The sequence below is a fragment of the Paramormyrops kingsleyae genome, chromosome 20 (assembly GCF_048594095.1).
Source record: "Paramormyrops kingsleyae isolate MSU_618 chromosome 20, PKINGS_0.4, whole genome shotgun sequence".
Taxonomy (NCBI): Eukaryota; Metazoa; Chordata; class Actinopteri; order Osteoglossiformes; family Mormyridae; genus Paramormyrops; species Paramormyrops kingsleyae.
This window is the reverse complement of record NC_132816.1, coordinates 17375712-17396500: the sequence shown is the minus strand read 5'-3', so window position 1 is coordinate 17396500 and position 20789 is coordinate 17375712. Positions and strand designations below refer to the sequence as shown.

At 46.1% G+C, this 20789-nt stretch overlaps 1 protein-coding gene across 1 annotated transcript; it reads right to left on the bottom strand.

Moving 5' to 3' along the window:
• Positions 1-641: 641 nt before the first annotated feature.
• Positions 642-19918, bottom strand: lhpp (phospholysine phosphohistidine inorganic pyrophosphate phosphatase). The gene is made up of 7 exons (XM_023830921.2): positions 19742-19918; positions 18414-18601; positions 17923-18076; positions 17652-17715; positions 17349-17441; positions 16817-16908; positions 642-986 (listed from the first exon to the last, which is right to left on the bottom strand). Exons 1-7 carry the CDS (start codon positions 19870-19872, stop codon positions 890-892), a joined length of 819 nt encoding a protein of 272 aa, XP_023686689.2. The 5' UTR covers positions 19873-19918; the 3' UTR covers positions 642-889.
• Positions 19919-20789: the final 871 nt, after the last annotated feature.

The following is a 20789-nucleotide window of genomic DNA, read 5'->3' as shown; positions in this document are numbered from 1 at the left end:
AAGAATCAAGGTTATTTAGGGTTAAGACAACAGTTCCCTTACGTTGTTTGCCACTGCTAACACATCCCAATACACATATACCATAATCCAGCGGGATTTGGTGTTTGTGTGGATTGGCATATAATCACAGCAACATAGAATGTATCAAGATCTGAGTGTAATAATGCTGTAAACACTAAGCATGTCAGCAATGTCCCTCTGATTTACAAGGAGTACAGCTGGAATCTGGAATTTGAACAGAAATTAAATGGTTTATCCAAATTCAGTTTTATGCTAAGCTACATTACGCCATAAAGTGCAAAATGGACAGTTTATTTGGTACATTTATCACCAAAGCCTTAGACACACCCCTCGTAATTCTTTTATTCCTGAAATAAGCAGTCCCTCTGTCTCCGCTGTTGTTGTGAGTTATCCCCACAGAGAAACCATCTGTATTGTGTATTGTCTAGAAGCTTCTCTACTGCCTTGCTCCAGAAACTATAAATGGACTTCCCTTTGAAACATGTCTTTCCACTCTTTGTTTCTCTACCAGCGAACCAGAGAAGAAAACAGGTCCCGCTGTGCCTCTATTTCTTGCCGTCGTGCTCAACTCGAGAGTAATCGCTGCATCGCACCGGCCAGGAAACACTAAGTAAACGTGACAGTGATAGGTATCAAATTTTATTTTTTTCCCTGCCCTTCCCTATTTTGTTAGTAAGGTAGTTAAGTTATACTGGTTCCACCCAACCTTCTTTCATACATTTGGTTAGACAGACGGTGAAAATGTCACATTATTTCAATCATTAACTAGGATCACAGTCTTTAGTCCCTAAGTTGGGTGTGCAGGTTCTGGGTTAGTCTCTGTCCTGGGGACGAAGCTGGATGTCTGTGAGTGGGGCTGGTGGTGGGGTCACTGCCCCCGGTGCTTCAGGAGGATGTCGACTGCTTCAGCCAGGTTGTCCACACAGCCGTCAGCCTTTACCGTGGGGTGACTCTCGTCGCTCGGCCTGTCAGGAAAAGGAGGCGGGTTACATGCTAAGCAGCCTGAGACACTATGGAGAAGAGGCAGAAGAAGCAAATGGCACCTTGAATCATAGCTCAAACCAATGTTTTTGAACCCAGGCCTTGGGGACCCCAGGACAGTCCACATTTTTGCTCCCTCCCAGCTCCCAACATAGCTGTGCCAGGTATTCAGAGTTCCTGATTGGCTCGGAGCTGGGAGAGAGTAAAAATGTGGACTGTCTGGAGGCCCCCCGAGGACTGGATTGAGAAACATTGGCCTAAGCTATTGCCAAACTCCAACACAGATGGAAGATTCCTAAACACAGGGCCTTTGGACTAGTTGAGGTCCCAAGGAGCATGTTTTAGCATCCCGAGTAAAACAGGCGCCCACGATTTAGGATGATCTTTGTTTCTTGGGCTGTGTCACGCCATCCACAGTCAGATCCTCATCTGTTACAGAGTCTAAAACTTCCTGGTCTCCATTCCGGCGATTTCTCCAAGAAGCCACAGATAAATGAGATTAATTTTGCGGGCACTTTTATCCAAAGCCATGTATGATTGAGAGAGCCGGGTGAGTCAGTCCCCTGGAGGCAATGTGAGGGGGGAGTGTCCGCCCTTTGGGAGGAGCTGGGGTGGGATTATTATTCACAGATTATGGTCAGAGGTAATGTGAGACTGACTAGTGGGCTGGTCTAGTGCCTTCAGTTCTGCGGGTACTGAGGAGCTCTGGGGAGGTGAAGTGGAGCTTTCGGTACAAGGCAGTGTTTTCCAATCTGGTCCTTGGGGCCCCACAGCTGGTCCACGTTTTTGCTCCCTGGCAGACAGTCCACCTTTTATCAAAAAATCTGTGGGTCCTCAAGGACCGGAATGGGAAACACTGGTAATAAGCAGAGACTCACGGTTTATAAGTTAATCTTCCATCTAATGCTAAAGGAAGACCTGCACTAGATTTAGAGGTTTTGAACCCACTGTGTCAGGCGAGTCACATCACCCGGGACGCTGTCTATGCATGCATCCGTGCAGCTGCTTTCGTCCCGCGGCTTCTCTTCTGTTACCATAAATAATTCACTGTGGTCGCTGAGAGACGTCGCTACTGACAGTCGCCTCGGCATAAATGCATGAGCAGCGGCAGACGGGGTCACTGCAGTCACCTTCTGAAACTGCGGTCGCAGACACCAGCGGTAGCTAATGCAAAAAAAATAAATGCATGCACAAAACCTATTGTTCCAGTAGATCAATGCTAAGAAAATTCTCTAAATAGGCAATCCTAACTTTAGGTCTAACCATAATGGCAACTCTAACTTTAATACCAAACCTAACCCTAAACCTAACCTAATGTTGGGCTTGGACCCACAACCTTGCGATGAAGAGTCTTATGCTCTATCAGCTCAGCTAGTTGGCCTATCATGCATATATATGATATATTTATAATATATTTGTAATCACATAAAAATAGGCACAGCTGCTTGCAACTTCTACCAGGAAACAAACAAATCATGTGGCTGCAACTGAATCCGTACGGCACAAAGACACAGTTAATAGGTTCAGTTTCTGTTCAACTAAACACAGAATGGCTAAGATGTGTGATCAAAGTGATGTTGAATGCGGTGGGATTGTGGAGGTCAGAGGTGATGGTTCCAGAATCTCAAAAACAGCTACTTTCCGAGGAGTGATAATAAACGAACAAAAGTACATTCTGTAGACGTAAGAATCTTGTAAATAATATTGGTCAGTTGAGAACAGCTCATTACAACAATCTGTGTGTATTCTCCAGTGATGGGCAGGGTTCTGCTAATCCGCTAACTGCTAATTAGCAAAGCTAACTTGTTCGTTAGCAGATTAGCATTTCTGCTAACTCTGAAAACCGTTACAGGACCAATTAGCTTCTGCGACATTTACTTCCGGTAACTGTAAATCCGCTAACATTTTAACACTTGTAAAGTAAATAAAGTTTAACGTTAAAAGATTCACACATATTTGTTCTGGTCTGTTTTGGCACGTTGTTGGCTAACTATGTGTGAATAGAAGATGTGATTGGTTGATAACCTGTCATATTTAAGGTAGTTTGAGCTAAATGTAAGTGAATAAAGATAAAATCCATTTAAATTGGGGTACCCTGAACTAAGTGGGGGCTGTATCATGAAACCAGATTTCTTGCATAGTTGCATAACTTGTTGGGTTGCAGGTACTCTAGTTTAAATGGACTTTATCTTCATTCACTTACATTTGGCCCAGACTACCTTAATTACAACAAGTTATCCGGCTAAGAAAGAAATCCTGCTTCAGTCCATGATTATTTTCCTTTATTTTCTGGTGTATAGACCAATAAAGAGCTGAGATCCTCCTTCCTAGTTCTGGGTAAATGGTGCCATGTTTGTAGTCCCCAGGTGGCTTCACTGAGGGTAAAAGCATGAGCCAGTCACGGAATAGGACTCCTCCGACAAAAACACTCACAAACGGAATATCATTGAAAGACAACTTATTCCAGAGACTCTACAGAAACCGAGTCCTAAATATCCTCAGGTAATATATCCAGCCCTGAGGATTTAAATCACTAAACAGGTTAGAATTTCAGCTTTGTTTTTAAGGGCTTCAGAGCCCAAAACCAAACCAAAGCTAAATTCATATAATAAAAGTTAGCGGTGAGCACTTAGCGGTTGCTGTTAGCTTCTGCTAATTTTTTTTTAGTGGTTTATCAGTTTAGCGTTATCAAAGTAAACTTCGGCGTTAGCAGATTAGCAGTTATCTAAGATAACTTTTTGGTTAGCTGTGCCCACCACTGGTATTCTTTTAGTGTTCTACTCATCTACCCTTGAATGAGAACTAGATAGGTTACCTTATAATGTAGCCACAGTGAATGCATTGGGCTTCACCCTTAGCTGCATGTTGTGGTGTGGGATTGAATGTTCATGCGAGGATTTCTATGTAATAGAGCTGCTTGATGGAGTGTATGTTGTACATGATGAGATGTTCACCAGAATACAGACTACAGTTGAAACAGGGACACATCTTGGAGGGATTAGCTCACATAGCATCAGCATCGTGTCCCAGATCCCTGTGATCAGTAACTGCTCCTCAGTTATCTTGAGGCCACCCTGCCCCAAAGGACAAACACATGATCTCCGTTCGGTTTCTCTGGACTAAAGTACCGAGAGTGATTTACTGCATACTGGGATTCTCAGAAGACATGACTGAATAGGGTTTAAACTGGCTATTCTCCATCATCATTATCATCATTGTCCCTTTGTTTCTCTCGTTGGGCAGGATTGTTAAAGTAAACGACTTAGAAAAATAACAGAGAAAAAAGCAACATACACGGCTGAGAGCAACAGACAAGATGAGAGATGCAGGTCGGTGCATCAGCTCAGAGGAAGCCAAAGTTTTTTTCATAAATCCATCCACTCCTTGTTCAGACATGTCAGAAGAAGAATACCTTCCATCACAGCTTATCCAGGTTGTTCCCCTGCTGTCATTCGTTTACTGCTGTTCTCAAACCATAGCAACCAGACTTTTGGTGTAACAATGCAGATGGAGGACAGGTTCTCGACATGGTAGTGGCAGCTGCCCTCAAGGTTCTTGCTTCTCCTGGACCCAACAAGAACCCGTAAATGGAGCGCCTGCTCCACTAAACATTCTTAATTTGATCGCAGATGGATCACAGCTGTGTAAGTGCTGCAGATCTGTGACACAAATTCCAGTGCCGCCAAGTTCATTACCAGAGCAAGCACTCTGTGGGAGTGCCCCACCCTCTTGCTAAACCATGCAGAAGTTTCTAGAAAGCATTGAAACCATGCAGAAAAGTGGTGCAGAGTTATTCGGTTGCAGAAGCACCAACTTCTTTCAGTCATACTGCAAGGCAGAACTGCAAGAGGGATTGGAAGGCACTACAATCTCTGACATGTGACTGCAAAATGGCCGACTAAAGAACGGAGCCTTTACCAAGAACGGAGCCCATTACCAAGCCCTCTGGCCTCAGGGCACCAAAACTGTGTCCGTTTAGACATGTGGTGGGTCACTTTATTACACTCGAACCACTGCCATCCTCCTCAGCTGATGCATTCTGGGAAAAATGACTGCGAAGTAACCCATGCCCCTGGAATGGCTTGAAGCCTTCTGTTTGGGAGCTTCCCGTCGATTGTAGGCGTGAGCTAGATTAGTGATATCTGTGTTGGAGAGCCAATCAGAGAAAGGATGCCACCATCTGCCAGGCTGATGCCCCTCCTCTACATGGCCCCTATATCCTTTATGTTTCAATCTGAAATTTGGTTATAGCGGCTTCTGAAACATAAAGACCCTAACTCTGAGTGGCTTTATAAACAATTGTGTCCAAAAGAAAATACGTAGGATGCAGTTCCATACCACATCCATTCCAGTGATTCTCCACAATATGGTTGTACATAAACTATTCAGATTAATAGAGTTTCAACAGTAAAATATCACTATTCTTTCATTGACACAAACCACCGTCTTCGACAGTTTAGCTGAAAGCAAGTCAGCGGCTGTCATTATCTGCCACGGTTTAAGCTGCTGTTTTTTATTTCCCCACTCCGCATTCATATTCTTCTATCTACGTCTTTGTTGGTCAGACATCAGAAAGCACATCGCACGCAGGCAGTTTCCCGACAAACCACTTAAAGCCCCCCACAGAAGCGACCGGAAGGCAGGGGAAAGTTTCGTATTGTCCACGATTGTGTCAGCTGCAGAAAACACACAAGAAGGGATTAGGGGCGAGAAACAAGCACCAGCAGGAGAGGGGAGGCCTCCATGTGTGCGTGAGGCCAAGAGCGGCATTCTGTTTATTTTTGTATTGTCTGAGTTGTGTGCGTTCAGCTCACAGCTTTCAGATGGTGGGGAAGAGATCCCAGATCCAACAAAAGGCCTCGATAAAGGCTGTCATAAACCCCCACCAAGAGTCACCTGGGGGCCTTCAGTATCCAACGAAAACAATAAGCACGCCTTTGACCTCGGTGGAAGCAGGAAAACCAACACAGAGGCACTCGTCTGAGATGGGGCCTGATGTTTGGGGGAACCAGAGCCACCGCTGTAGGAGCCCCAGCCCTACGCTAGGACGTGCACAGATAGAGGTGGATTGGCTGTTCCAGGCTATAGCCTCGGGCCCTGGCAAACGTCAGGGCTCCCACCCTGCTTTGGGAAAAATGGAAGGTAAGATAATACACTACTGTGCACAGATTACACTAAATCAACAGTAACTAATCCAAAATGCCGGAATTCTGATCCAAAAGACTTCCATTAAAAAAATTTCACTTCAGCTAAGACGTTATGGCCGGATCAAAAAATATATATTTACATGTAGGATGCTGTTTTCCAAAGCAACGTACAAGTCACACAAAAAGCATGTTACAAACGTTACACATACGTGCTGTCGAGGGGGCAACTAGGTATGAGTGCAGTTAGGCTGAGCTTCCAGTGAAAGCCCAGGTATGAGTGCAGTTAGGCTGAGCTTCCAGTGAAAGCCCAGGTATGAGTGCAGTTAGGCTGAGCTTCCAGTGAAAGCCCAGGTATGAGTGCAGTTAGGCTGAGCTTCCAGTGAAAGCCCAGGTATAAGTGCAGTTAGGCTGAGCTTCCAGTGAAAGCCCAGGTATGAGTGCAGTTAGCCTGAGCTTCCAGTGAAAGCCCAGGTATGAGTGCAGTTAGCCTGAGCTTCCAGTGAAAGCCCAGGTATGAGTGCAGTTAGCCTGAGCTTCCAGTGAAAGCCCAGGTATGAGTGCAGTTAGGCTGAGCTTCCAGTGAAAGCCCAGGTATGAGTGTAAGCAGGATTGGAGCAGGAGCCACACAGCAACAGCAAAGCAAGAACCTAATAAGGCAACTATTCAGTCAGTGGAAAGCACAGCAGTATGGAATGTTCTGGAGCATTCTGGAAAGTGCAGAACATTCAGAGAACATGGATCAGACCGGGATGTCCTGGTAATGGGAGGGGACTGTAACCAGGTGAGTCTCAATCCTGACACTGCTAAGTGGGAGTAGCATCTGTTCCGATAGAGCTATTGAGACAGACCTACAAACAGATGAGATATTGCTGCTGCAGGTCCACAGACCCAGGCCATGTGGTTGTTAAATCATACCAAAAAAGAAGCATGTGTGGTGACTGAAATACCTTTAAACCAGAAAGGTATGTTTCAGATGTGTTTTTTTTTTTCTGGAGATATTCCCAGCATGCACCACGTGTGCAGTCACAACCCTGTGTTTGGGTGACGCGAATCCCGGGGGACCTTAACAAAGGCTGGGTTGGAGCTGGGTGGGACAGTGGTTTGGGAGTGACAGCCAGAGGCCAGGCCGACAGTCACGCTCCAGAAGATCGCCAAGCTCTCCACAGCAGGGAGGGAGCAAGGCCGAGATGGAGCACTGTTGCCTGCTGGGGAGTTTTTTTTTAAAGCAGTGCTCATGTTGTGGGATGTGTCGTAGGAGGAATCGATCCCACAAGAAATCCTGGTACATTTGCATTGATATATATTAATTTATTTAGCAGGAACTTTTGTCCAAAGTGACGTAGTTTTAGGAAAGCAGGGTCAGATTGGAGCAATTGGTAGTTAAGGGCTTTGCTCAAAGGCCCAACAGTGAGATCATTCTGCCGACCCTGGGATTTGAACCTAGTTGCTGTCGAAGCTCAATGGGCCTCAAGCCGCAGTACTGGACCGGGTGTGTTTGGGGGTGAGTTGGTCCCCCGGCCGCAAGCTGGCTCATGTGTCTGCGCTGCCCTGCAGCTCCAAGATCTCCTAAATAAAACCAAGCAGAGATAAGTGCACTTCCTTCCCTCCGTGACAAAACATGCCAGCAGGACCGCCCAAGGATAGCCAGCGAAAGCGCCCTGTGAAAAGGCCGTTCAAGGCGCATGTTCATGGAAGCGCAGTGAGCGGGCAACTGTCACAGCAAACAGTCAGAAGGGTCCTTCTTAACCTGCGGAGGTAGCCTATCAGATTGCCAGTGAACAGCACTTCACCTGAGGAATGTTCCATACCCGTACTGTATTTTTTACACTGTCCCCACTGTGACCTTCAACCAAAATAAATAAATAAACCAGTTCTATAGCTGTCTGTTGGAACACTTAGAGGTACAATAGTGACAGACACAAGGACTCATCATCGTCTGCAGGGAAGCTTAACAAGAATAATTTTCAAAAATAATTTCCAGGATGCCCGGTCGTTATCTCTGCTGGTCGTGAAACGCGTCAAGCCCAGAGATGGCCTGAACGCCATCCTTCGGGTCTCGTTTCGCTTAGAAAGCGGCCGGGCCGCCACAGCGCCACCTGGAGGCCGGTCCTGCTGCTGATCTCCCTCCGGAACGGCGGCATGGAGGTACTTAAGACAATGGAGACATGCACCACCAGTCCCTCCGTCTGACAGCGGAGGCGGGTTCCTTTATCCGCACGTGAATGGATTTAACGGAGCGTGATGTTCTGCGGTTACCGACCCGCATGCTGAACAAAGGGGTGGCCGGGGACCGCTGGGGGTTTTCTGCTGCCCCGAGCTTCTTAACTTTCTTAGTTTAGATTCCTTTCCTAATGATTTTTCCTTCCTCCAATGCATCTGAGATAATTGCCTCTATTTAGCTAGCTGCCTTGGCTAAAATGGGCTACGGGCAGCACAGGAAACACTAGCTTATCGCAGGCAGCACGGCCCAGTGACGGTGCGATAAGGTGGCGGACGAAGGCACTTTATGTATTTGCTTGTTCAGCTGAGATGTTAAATGAAAAATACCCATGTGACGCTTTGCTCCTTTTTCAAGGTACCCACACGGCTACAACGCAAGTAAAGGCGAAAGGAGTCGCAGAAGGGTATAGCAGCTGAGCATTATGGGAAGGGGCGTTCATGGGGGAATGGGCCAATCAGTGGTTCATGGGGGAAACGGGCCAATCAGCAAATGCTGGAATGGGGCAAAGCGGTAGGCCTGCTGACGATGATACTGGAACATGTGACCCTGGAAACCAGCGCACAGCGGTGTAGGCTGGGAGGGTGGATGCCTGGGAAAAATGAGGGGATTAATCACCGCAAACAGACACGAGCATCACTTTTGACAGAAGGGAACGTACTTGTCTGATCTCTGGTAACTGGATACAGCAGCTAATTAGCAAGCAGCCAGGCCATAATCTGTGCTAGTTTGGTAGAGGGGATAGCATGGTAGCTCAGGGGGTGCCTCTATACCCTGAAGCCTGTAGGCTTGGGTGTGTGGAGTTTGCAGGATCTCCACGAGTTCCTACAGGTTCCGTCTGGCTCTCCAAACCATGCAGTTAGGGGAATTAGTGTCTATGACTGCTGATGGGTGTGTTATATATGTCTGTGCCCTGTGATGCACTGTCATCCTGTCCTCGGTGCTTCCTGGAACAGGCCGCAGGGTCATTACAAACCAGTACTGGGTAAATGGATGCTGGGTGGATGGACAGATGGGTGGATGAGTTTGGTAGAGAAACGCAGAGCCTGATATGAGCAGTAAAAGGGTAACGGCTTCAGTTTCCGGACAAGAGAATGTCGAAAAGCTGAATGACAGAGCAGGCTGTCAAAAAAGAGAAAAACTTCCTGCGAACCAGCACATTTCTAGCATGCTTTGCCCCCTTTGCTGCCATGGCAACCGCATACACAGGGCAGAAGTGCTGATTAGCATGCCAAAGTGTTGGAAAGGAGAGGGGGGAGCCTGATTAATTTAGCAAAAAAAAAAAAAAACACTAAGCCACGGGACGAGATACATAGCATGCACCACCACAGAGACTGACACGGGGACTGACGCAGAGACTGACACGGGGACTGACGCAGAGACTGACAGGGGACTGACACAGAGACTGACACAGGGACTGACACAGAGACTGACACAGGGACTGACACAGAGACTGACACGGGGACTGACAGGGGACTGACACAGGGACTGACACAGAGACTGACACAGAGACTGACACGGGGACTGACACAGAGACTGACAGGGGACTGACACAGAGACTGACACGGGGACTGACACAGGGACTGACACAGAGACTGACACGGGGATTGACACGGGGACTGGCACAGAGACTGACACAGGGACTGACATGAGGACTGACACGGAGACTGACACGGGACTGACACGGGGACTGGCACAGAGACTGGCATGGGAACACTTGCCTCATTTGCTGATGCGTGAGCCATGCCGAGCTCCAGAGGCGTCTGAGCACCAGCAAATTTGCATAGGAGCTAAAAGAAGGTCAGCCTATAAAGAGCGAGAGTTAGCGGAGGATGTGGGAGAGCATGGGGGGGGGGCAGCGTCCTGGGGGCCTAGGGATTGTGAGGTCATTGTGCTCATACTGATCTGTCTCACCTGTCGCTCTTTCCTGTTTGTTTTGCCAGTAACCCTAGACCCCACCCCATTCCACGTCAGACCCAAACATAAGTGAGGCGTTTCTGTGTCCCCGCTCCCCCCAAGTCCTACTGGAATTGTAATTTTACATTTGCTTGTTTTGAAATGTTTCTTGTTTTGTTTACTGTTAGCACCGAAAACCTCCGCTTTTGAAAGCCTGGTTCCGTTTGGGACCCCCAGTCCTTTTATAAAAAGCACCCACTGCTATTCAGCACCAGCAAAAAGGCAGTTTTTTAGAGTATTACTCTATAAGGCCAGCATAAGGGGTGGTCTGAATACGCTCCTGGGAGTTTTACTTACACAAAAATGTTCTGAGGGCAGAAGGATTGTAGAGGAGATAGGTCCAAGCAACTAGAGGAGGTGAGACCAACCAATTGGGTGTCTTGGTCCTGCCTGCCTCCTCTACAATCTGATTGGTTATCTCTCTGAACCAGTCATTTTTCCTTCTGCCCTCAGAACATTTTTGTGTAAGTAAAACTTCCATAAGGTCTGAATACAAACATAGTAAATATGGCAATAATGCAACTTATTCACTACATATTCAGTTATAGGCTATAGTAAAACTACACTCACATAGCAAGTTTCCATAACTTCTAAAATTATTATTATTATTCAAAATCCAATAAGGAGTAGAAACAGGACAATAACAAGAAGTTACACATCATCAATGTGAGCGTTAAAGATCGTTAAAGAGCTCCTCATGTTTTCCTGCTCTTTTCTGAGGTCGGGGAGTGAAGCCTGTTTTGCATTAGTAGACCCCTGCAGGAAAGTTGTCCTGTTTGGTTATACATCTCACTCCGGCGGGGGCGGGGGGCAGTTTCACAGCTGTCTCACTGATATGAGTCCCGTCTGGTCAAATCCACGTCACATCCTGAGGCCCACACCCCCCCCTTGATTGAAAGTGGCTTCCAGTGGCCCGTTGTCCCGCAGAGGTTTTCGTCGCAAACACCATGCCACCGTGCCACCGTGCCCGACTGGCATTCCGAATCGCAGCTCGCAGTGACGGTGAACGAGCGGAGCGAAGAGTCAAAGCTTGATGGACACCGAAGGGGCTCAATTAGCCTTTGGTAATGGGAGCCCACACAGGCGTTTTGAGAGCGTCACACAGTACTGCTGCGCGTATTTGGTCTGAATAACGTCCTATTAAGATTATGCACCACCAAGTGTCTCACAAAACTCTCCCGGCCCCCACCACTGTGTAACTGTTGGAGGAATATTTTAAAAATTAGGAAATGAGTGAAAGGGCCTTTATTGGGGGTGACAGTGGGGAGTCTTTAAGGGGTAAGCCCACCCACCAGGTCTGGAGTTACTCTTCTTTGCACATTTGCTCAACGTTTGCCTAGTTACTTGGGAAAAGCCACAGTGGAATTATGGGGGGAAAAAGAGAGCCCTTGAGTGGGTTGGCCAGAGTCCGGACATGAATCCCATCAAGAATCATTGAAAGAACCTAGAAACTGCAGCTCAGAGGAAAATCCTTGGTTAGAGTAACACTAATGCATCTGGTTCGCCAAGAGTTTAAAAAGATGTCCCCCTAGTGGTACTTCCAAATATTGCAGGCAGAAACACAGGCGGGTGGGAAAACTGTGCAATTTGAACGGATGCATCAACTCTGGGTGATGATAATGGCACCTGGAGCCAGTTTTGGCTTGCCCAACACAAGTGAGACATGACAGGAAATCTCTGAAAGTCCTCGCAGGGGGATGACCTGCATCCAGTAGCTGCTGTAGCGATTACATCGCTCAGTGCGGTGGTTGCTGTTCTTGCATTACAAGGGCTTTAAAGACAGGGTCCTTGTGGCCCAGCGGGAACGGAAGAGCCTCCCACGGTATCTGGTTGCCATGGAAATAACTATGTGTTTGGAAAAAAATATCGGTAAGGTTTATTGTTGCTTGTCGAGCCGTGCGGTTCTCTGGGCTAGGGGCACAATACAGTGTTTAAACCCCCCCCCGTCATCCTGGCCCTCCCTCCAGGAAAAACCCCCCACAGAGTTAAAGAAAACTAAAACACGTGGAAGTGGCTGAGTGGCGTTAGCCGTTAGCGGTTAGCATGCCGCGTGTCGGCGCCCCCGCGAGCCTGGGGGAGAGCGACGTCATTGCGGAGGGGAGCCAGAGCAGCTGGGAGCCACACTCGCACGTTCACACGATTAGAAAACCATCAGAATGCACGGCCCCACCAAAGTGCTACAAGATGGCGATGGAAAAGGCTCCCGGGAAGGAGGAACAGGATCAGGGAAAAAGCGTGCTGGGTGTTCCCGGGTCAGAACTGACCCGAAGCAAAAAAAAAAAACGTCCCAAGATCGACAACTTGACATTAAGTATATTTAAAAGGTTCATATATGCAGGGCCATAGGAAATGGGAACCTGTACCCCCAACACTTAATTTGGATTCATTCACCCCCCCCAATAAGTAAACTTTTGTATTTTTGCATACATCCATCCATCCATCCATCGGCACTGCTAGAGGATTTGGGCCTCTAACCCAGACCAATCCAACTATATTCCAAAATGTTTAGGGTCCCTTGGATTTGTCCCCCCACCCCATGACTTTGCCCTTCGCATCCACCAACAACTGTCTATCTAGTATAGGGTGCCTGGAAATGTTAATATAATGTACAGCTTAGCCAGTCACTGAGCTGGGTGGCTCTGGGGTAACAGTGCTGGCTGGGGGGTCCGAATATTGCGTCCATTCGGTACGAGTGGAGTTTGCAACCCCCCCCCCCCCTCCCATGTTGTGCAGGTTTCTTTCAGGTACTCCAGTTTCCTCCCAAGGTTCAATACTATCTGTGTAGGTGAGCCGGTGTCTCTCAATCTCCCACACAGGATGAAGGTGTGTGCATATGTGCATTGTGATGGACTCGCACCCCAGCCCTGTGCCCTACAGATGCAGGCAGCTAGCCAGTGGGTGTGAGAGCAAACAGGTAACAGTCATCAGCGAAGATCTGCGAGGTCAGGATGCCACTGGGAATTTGTGGTGGGGTGATGCGGACTACAGGGGAACATCGGCGGCAGATCTCGACAAACCCTGAGGGTCACCAGCAGAGCATCCGCGGTTCCGCCACGATACTCTGTCCTCCATGCTGCCTCCCTTGAGGGCGACTTGCATGACGAACGCTCCCCAGTCCTGATTTACTCAGCTGGACGGCCGATGACGTGAATGCAACCGGGGCTCCGCCCGCTGACCTCCGGGGCCGCAGTCCAGTGCCGTGTGTCATGTTTCCCTTCTGAAAGCTTTCTTTTAATGCCAGTGTGGTCACCTCTGGGAAAACAGAACTCCGGACGTCCATTTGGTTTTCCCCAAACACTCATGAGGCACAACTCAGAATTATATGTTTGAGGGATTGGGGGTGCCGGGGGGGGGGGGGGGGGTTATTGCATTAATAAACAGCTGGATGTTCCTTCAGCAGAGAGATATGCCGGAGAAATAAAAGAAGTCCTTTTCTAGGTCTGCCTAGAACGGCTGAAACACCGTGGGCGAATGGATTCCAGAACCACAGGCGTGAAGAAGCTGGAGCATCGCTCTGCTGGCTCACACCCAGTGCATGCGTAGGAAGCCTGTGCAACTGGGTGAATTGGGTGGGACCCGTCTACCTTCTACCCAGAGCACATCCCACGGTGCACCTGCAGCTTCCGACTCCCAGCCACCCCCCTTTCGGTACACCATGCTGCTATTCTTGCCTGTCATCCCTCACCCATGCTCTAGGGGGAGCCTGTCCTTGGACATTCATGTAAACTCCCAGCATGCTTTGCCTTTATGTCCCTGATTAAGCTGGCTGGAGTTAGGGATTAGCCGTTGTTATTGTAGGTATGGTTCCTAATCGGGGGTGGTGTATGACTCAGCAGGGTGTGAGGCTGTGTCCGTGATCAGAAGGCCGCTGGTTCAAATCCCAGGGTCAGCAGAGTGATGTCACCACCAAGCCCTTAAGCATGGCCCTTAAACCCCAAATGCTCCAGAGACAGTCTGACCTCTTTAGCTCAAAAATGCATATTGTTTGGGATAAAAGCATTCTTTGTCCCTGCCACCTCCATTAGCTGACTTTTTCGCCACGCTGGCACCTGCTGATCCTGAATCAGCCTGTGTCTATCTTACTGCCTTTCAGGTGCCAGAAAGCTGTGTTCTGCTGCAGGGATTGTGGGAGTGTTTCCTGCATAAAGGTCCCCGCTTTGCTGGGAACCTGCGTACCCTGACGCTTCTGTCAAACCCAGTGAGGATGCTGCTGATACATTATAAACTCACACTGCATCCACAAAACCGTACCATCTTTCATAATAATAACCCCTCCCAAAATGATCACTCGGAGAGCTGTGATCAATGTTACAAGCACAACAAAGAACAAAAAAAACATTTCCCTAATGAGTTTTACGTGAATTTTACTTAGAACTATTTAAATCCCGAACAAATTTCTCAGTGCATGTAAGGTGCAGCTTTGTCTGTATCGCAGCCTTTTCTCTGTAAAGGTATCAGCTGATAGATAAATAAAAACAGCAATAACAGTAATAAACCACAGACATTTGTCCCAGATGTATATTCTAAACTACAAATCCAGACCAAGATTATGTTTCTACCAAACCAGTTGAGCACTCTGTGACTGTGACTCTTTATGCACAACTGGTTCGTAGAAACAAAATATTGGTCTGGATTAGTAACTTCTGGACCTGAAATGCCCAACACTGGTTTCGGATTTTCCTTCTGTCTCAAAAATGTAACCTTACAACTCCGGAAAGAATTGACTGTACCGAACACAGAAAGCTTATTATTTAATTAGCCTTTACTTGTGTTTTACCTAACAATTAATGTTATGTTCCTCTAACAGTTCAGACTGGAGTAAGCATAGACATTTTCAGAGTGGAGCTGTATCAGTGTCCTCTCACACAGAAGAATATTGCGGTCATTCTCCCTGAGCTAAACTGTGCTGCTTAGGGCTGCCTTCCAGGAACTCAGGAAATAGTATCAATGCACTAAAAGCCTGTAAGTGAAAGCATACCCCAAGATAATACTCCTATTATGTCCTAATACTGTGAATAATAACATGTCATCACCTTATTATCCTGAAAGTTTAACTTCTGCTAGACAGCTTGGGACTCAGGCATAATGTCCTTGATATCAAACATTAATCAAATCCTAATAACCCACGTTTGCTAAAACCTACACAAACTCTTTTTTTTGTTTTTAACTCTTCATATATAACAATGAACGTCTGTTGCAGAGTGCACCTTCACAAAGTCTCGATCACACCCTCCTGTTTTTCTTTTAATAAGTGCTCCAGGTCTATGACAGCAAAAAAATCACCCATAACCCATAGTAACACTTGGAATATGACGTTAAAATCACATTAAAGTGGCAAAGAAAATCACAGTATGAAAACGACGATGACAGTAACACATCTGAATTTCTAATGACTTAATAGAATCCATGAAAACAGATAAAATGCACACATTTATGACGCCTGCTGCGCATGTAATTCTAACTGTGGGGATACAGTGCCATCTTGTGGCATGACGTGGAACAACAACAACAGGGCATTAAAATTTACGTATGTACAATATTTACATCGCTAGACAAACCGGAAATATGTCAACCTGAAAAAGACTCTCCTACAAAAGCTTTCTCCCCTCATTTTCTATAAAATTCAGAAAAATGCAAATATTATGCAAGGAGTTACCTATAATCTCAAGTAATACACAAATAGAATTTTCCCACATAACCTTTGGACTTAACTCCTATTTAACTCATATTCATCAAAATATTTTGACAATAGTGTTTCACTTAAGAAACATCGCCAAGCAAACTGTTCTCTCTTCATGGCGTTGAAAATGCATTTATTTATGTATCAGATTTATATATTACTGGGTTATTGTAATGCTGTGCTCTCTGGTTGCTGTTAAGCGTCCCTTTTTCTTGAAAAGTTCCCTGATTGCAGAAGGAACTTCCGTCAGATTGCTGGGATTCACACTAACCCCATATGGGTTAAATGCAGAGGACACATTTCATTGTTGTGCACTGTGTGGTGTGTCAACAATGACCACTGATCACTAAATTCAATTCAAATTCATGACTGTCAATGTGCAAATCTATGCTAAAAACAAATTTGTTTAGTGAAGCCTATAGATAAATATTTGAACAAGGCCATCATGCATTATAAAGAGGTCTGCCTTCATTCTCTCTCATTAATAGAGTAGACTGCTCTCCCTCTGCATCTGCAATATAGGTGACCTTCATATCTGCGCATCATTAAGCCAACGAGGTGCCAAATGGAGGAGCCTAAGTTCTATCCTTCTAAGCCTTCCCACCTCTCATGCTTTCAGTCTAAAGCTGGTCTGTGACAGTGTCTTGTAAAAAGCACTATCAATTAAATAAATCTCAACTGAACTGAAATGCAAGAATGCAACCGTGGTGAAAGATGGACTCAAATTAAATGACAAATTCTGTATTTCTGTAAATATTAATTCCACATCTCAACGCCACCGGAGGAAACGCACAAGTCAGTCCAACTGCTCACCTGTATTTGCCCGTTTTCACGAGGAGCCCACGCATTCCGCAGCTCTGGGCCCCGCCCACGTCATTCACCAGGTCATCTCCAATCATCAAGGCCTGGGGTTGTAGAGGTGAGAAGTGGAACGGCGTGATTGGCTGGCAGTGGCTCCTTATGCAATCAAAAACCATCTATGATGCCAGCCAGGTTTCATAACATGTTTTTCAGCACAGCTCCCAGTTAATGTATCTGGGGCTATCAGCCATGATGCTTCATGAACCACTAGCTGTATTTTCTGACCCCACTAGATGGTGATCTCTGTTCAATAAAGATCTGAAAGCATGACCCAACGAAAGCCAAGAGCACCATCTAGTGGGGTCACAAAATATAGCAAGTGGTTCATGAAGCTTCATTTGGCCATCACTACTATCAGCCAGACGTGGTTGCTTTAAGTGTCCTCCAAATGGGTCCGTGAAGTTCCAGCTGGGTCCATGATAACATCACTGCTCATTCTCTCCCAGAGAACGCCAGGAGAAAATGGCAGTTACGTGACACCTACCTGGCTGGGCTGGATTCCCATGTCAGCCAGAACACTCTGGAAAAACACTGGGGAAGGCTTTCCCACAACCTCCGCCTCCACATCACAGGCATACTTTGGGAGGAGACAAACACACGAACAAAATACGCAGGTAACTCCTAAGTCCTTAGAGAAGGTTTCATGATGTAGGCCATTGGTTGAAATCACAGGTATCATTCTATTAATGCATCTCAAATCATCTGACAGTACAAATGGATTGGAAGAGAAACAAAGAATCGGTGCTGGGGCACAGGATGTCCCGGTCAGCTGTGAGGCAACACACACCTCAAGGGCCTTCATGTAAACTCCTACATCCAGCTTCAGACCATCCATCTCCTTGTAGTAACGCCTGCAATTCCAAACATGACCAGAAGGGGGTACGTCACTTACAAACCTGACCATGCTCTAATAGTGTTGAATAATCTAATAACCTGGACTGTAAACAATTAGTATGAAATATTTTAATAGCCCCAACACTTCTACAGTTCAAACAGGAAATACAGCAATCGGCCACTGAATCAGACATTCCCAAATAACAATCCCAAAGATGTCCTACCCTCTTCCTAAGGAGAACAGTATTGGTTTCTCTAGCCCAATGAGGACCTGAAAGGCTTTGTTCAGGTTCTGGTAGGAGAAGTTGTCAGCAGCATCACCAATAATCACACAGTTTGGGTCAGTCTTCTCCACTGCGTCAAACTCAGGCACCACATCTGCAGTGAGGACGTTACACCGTTAATAACAATGGTGTTGGTTAGTTTGGTGATGTGTGCTATGAACAAGTTAGCGGACTGATTATAAATGCTTCCAGACTACCATAAGAACGTCAAAGCAGCATTTCAGGTGAAAAGAAACAAAACAATTTTTAACATTTTCACATCCATCCGATCATCCATCCATCCATAAATAGCACAAGTTCTATAAACAGTGGGTTTGAGGGGAAATCAGCTTGTGCAACAATTTATTAACTGATACAGAATATAAATCGCTATGGTCACGTGACTGCAAAAGGACACGCTCCCCCTGTGACAACATAACGTTATGCAGTACCGTCATGCACCAGCAGGTGGGGCCTCAGGCCACGCTCCTTCAGGATGGTCACGGCCGCAGGTGCTGGGGAGAAGACTTCATCTACGCAAATGTCGAAGCCCAAGCGCCCCAGCTTTGCCACGAACTTCTCCCGTGTGGCCTGGGTCTCGTTGGTGCAGAAGCGCAGCTGCAGGTCCGACGCTTTGAGCCTGGAGGTGGGAGGTTGCAGGAGTAGGGCAGTGGGATAAGAGGCGAGGTTTAGGGAAGGTCATGTTAAAATTTTGCACTTGGAAGCTCACCATCCCACGGCTATTTTACACATACAGTAGCTGGCGGTCAGGAGGTGTATCATCAAACTGGGGAGCAGAAGATCCAAACTCCATGTATATCTTTGGTGGTATTCTGTTTTGGGGCTCTGTAGTTATAATCAGAATCAGAATACCTATAATTTTTTTTAGCTTATTATTTGTATTTTTTATTTTTACCTGGTCTGACAGCTGGTCATGTATTTTTTCTATAATAGGGAAATCTTACTTCACATTGTTGACTGCTATTGTCCCTTTGCTACTATATAGCCTATTGAATACGTAAAATCGGCTCCAGCCTATCCAGCAAGCATCAGTAGAAATTTCACATCATCGTCCCAGATGCGCAGAAAATGTTTCTGGGAGAGAGCTCTCAGTAGTCTGAATTGCGCTAGGCAGAAAAACACACGCGCTTTTTGCGTCCAGAAAGCATATAGAGACCAGATTGTGCAGTTTCTCCGCATTCCGCGCTCCCGCTGTCATTGTCGCTGCTATTGTCACCACTGCACTTCAGTTCGTCACATGCTTTGATGAGTTAACAAATTTCGGTATGTCGATAGCGCATCTTCAATGGTTAAGGTGGTGCCACACGCACAAAAACGTAAGTACTTGGTCTTTGTTCATGATCTTTTGTAGTGTCGCCGCCGAGTTACGTGGCTCGTTCAAAGATTAAACTGTGAGGGTTTCGCTGTTACTGTACCGAGTGACTTTTTGGTATAGATTTTTATAAAACTGACGTGTGTTTTGTAATATGATGCGACAGTACACGGCTCCAATTCTACCTACTGTAAACTTCTATTTTATCCGTCACCAAATGACAGCGATGAACAGCCACTAAACTATAGTTATGAACCGTAGGTTATATAATAACCCACTTGAAACGACAGTGTGAGTCTAAGGGTCTGAAGATTATTCCAGTACACAGAATGCAGCTAAATGTTTATATTTTCATTGATAGACATAAAAACAAAACACGGGCATGTGACACGTCAGTTTCAAAACTTAAAGAAGGTTGAGCTTTAATACAGGGAAAGCAGCGCCCACCTTTTCACCGCTTCTATCGATCCATCGATAGCAACGCCGTCCCCCTCCCCGCTGTCATACAAAACGCCGCACATATCTAACACGACGCCTTTCAGGTCGCGAATAGTATGTTTCCAGTCCATTTCGGCCATGGTGAGACCCTGAATCCCTGCCGCTTACGAGCGATGTATCATGGGACATGTAGTTTCCGGGGGAAATAACATTCATGAGTCATCTTGATCCATCCATCCATCTTATAACCAAGTATCTTGATGAAGGTCGCGGGGGGGCTTATCTTGATAACTGCATTAATATTTTAATTCCTAGCATAAATATTTAAACGCATTTTATTCAGTCATTTGATCCTGGAGTTGGCATCAAATTAATACGGTACATTCAGACATTCAGAAATTAATTTAAGCAGCCTGATCTGTAAAAAGGGAATGGATGCATAAATGATTGGCAGGGGTGTGGCTATACAGGTTTTATTTAACTGAACTTTCAAACCTTCCCGTTCTCCTAGGCCATTGGTGGAAATCACAATTATCACAAGTATTATCCCTGACATATCAATCTAAAACACCAAAGATGGGTCTTTTTAACAGACTGAAGCAGACAATGGATCTCCCCCATGACCCTGAAACAGACAAGCAGTTTCAGAAAATGGATGGGAGGTCTGTCTGAACTGGAGCACACGTCAGACAAGTCTGTTCACTGTTGTACCTGTCCAAAGATTCTCTCATCAACAACACAATCTTAAGATATTTGTGGCCAGTGAATCATTACAAGATCCTATTGATTTACCAGAAATGTGTTGCAATATCATTACAGTCGTTTATGTCAGAAAACATAGCAGCAGTTTTAATTAGGTTTAATTACGTCACAGGTGACATCAAAAATGCTGTTTCTGAGGCAAAACCAAGAAATGTAGTCCAATCAGGCTGGAATACCTGTTCACAGGTGCCAGAAGTTGGTCGACTCCATACAACGCAGATGTGCAGCATTTATCAGAAACAGTGGTTATACAATTAAATATTAGTTCAATGATTCAAAGGAAAGCAAAATCTTA

Bases quoted from the DNA above. Each gene is read 5' to 3' on its own strand.
- lhpp (XM_023830921.2), bottom strand. From the start codon at position 19,872: ATGGCCGAAATGGACTGGAAACATACTATTCGCGACCTGAAAGGCGTC. The intron at 17,442-17,651 runs GTGTGTGTTGCC...CTCCTCCCAAAG, and splicing joins TTTACATGAAGGCCCTTGAG to TATGCCTGTGATGTGGAGGC. The intron at 987-16,816 runs GTGAGCAGTTGG...TTTTCCTGACAG, and splicing joins GTGAAAACGGGCAAATACAG to GCCGAGCGACGAGAGTCACC.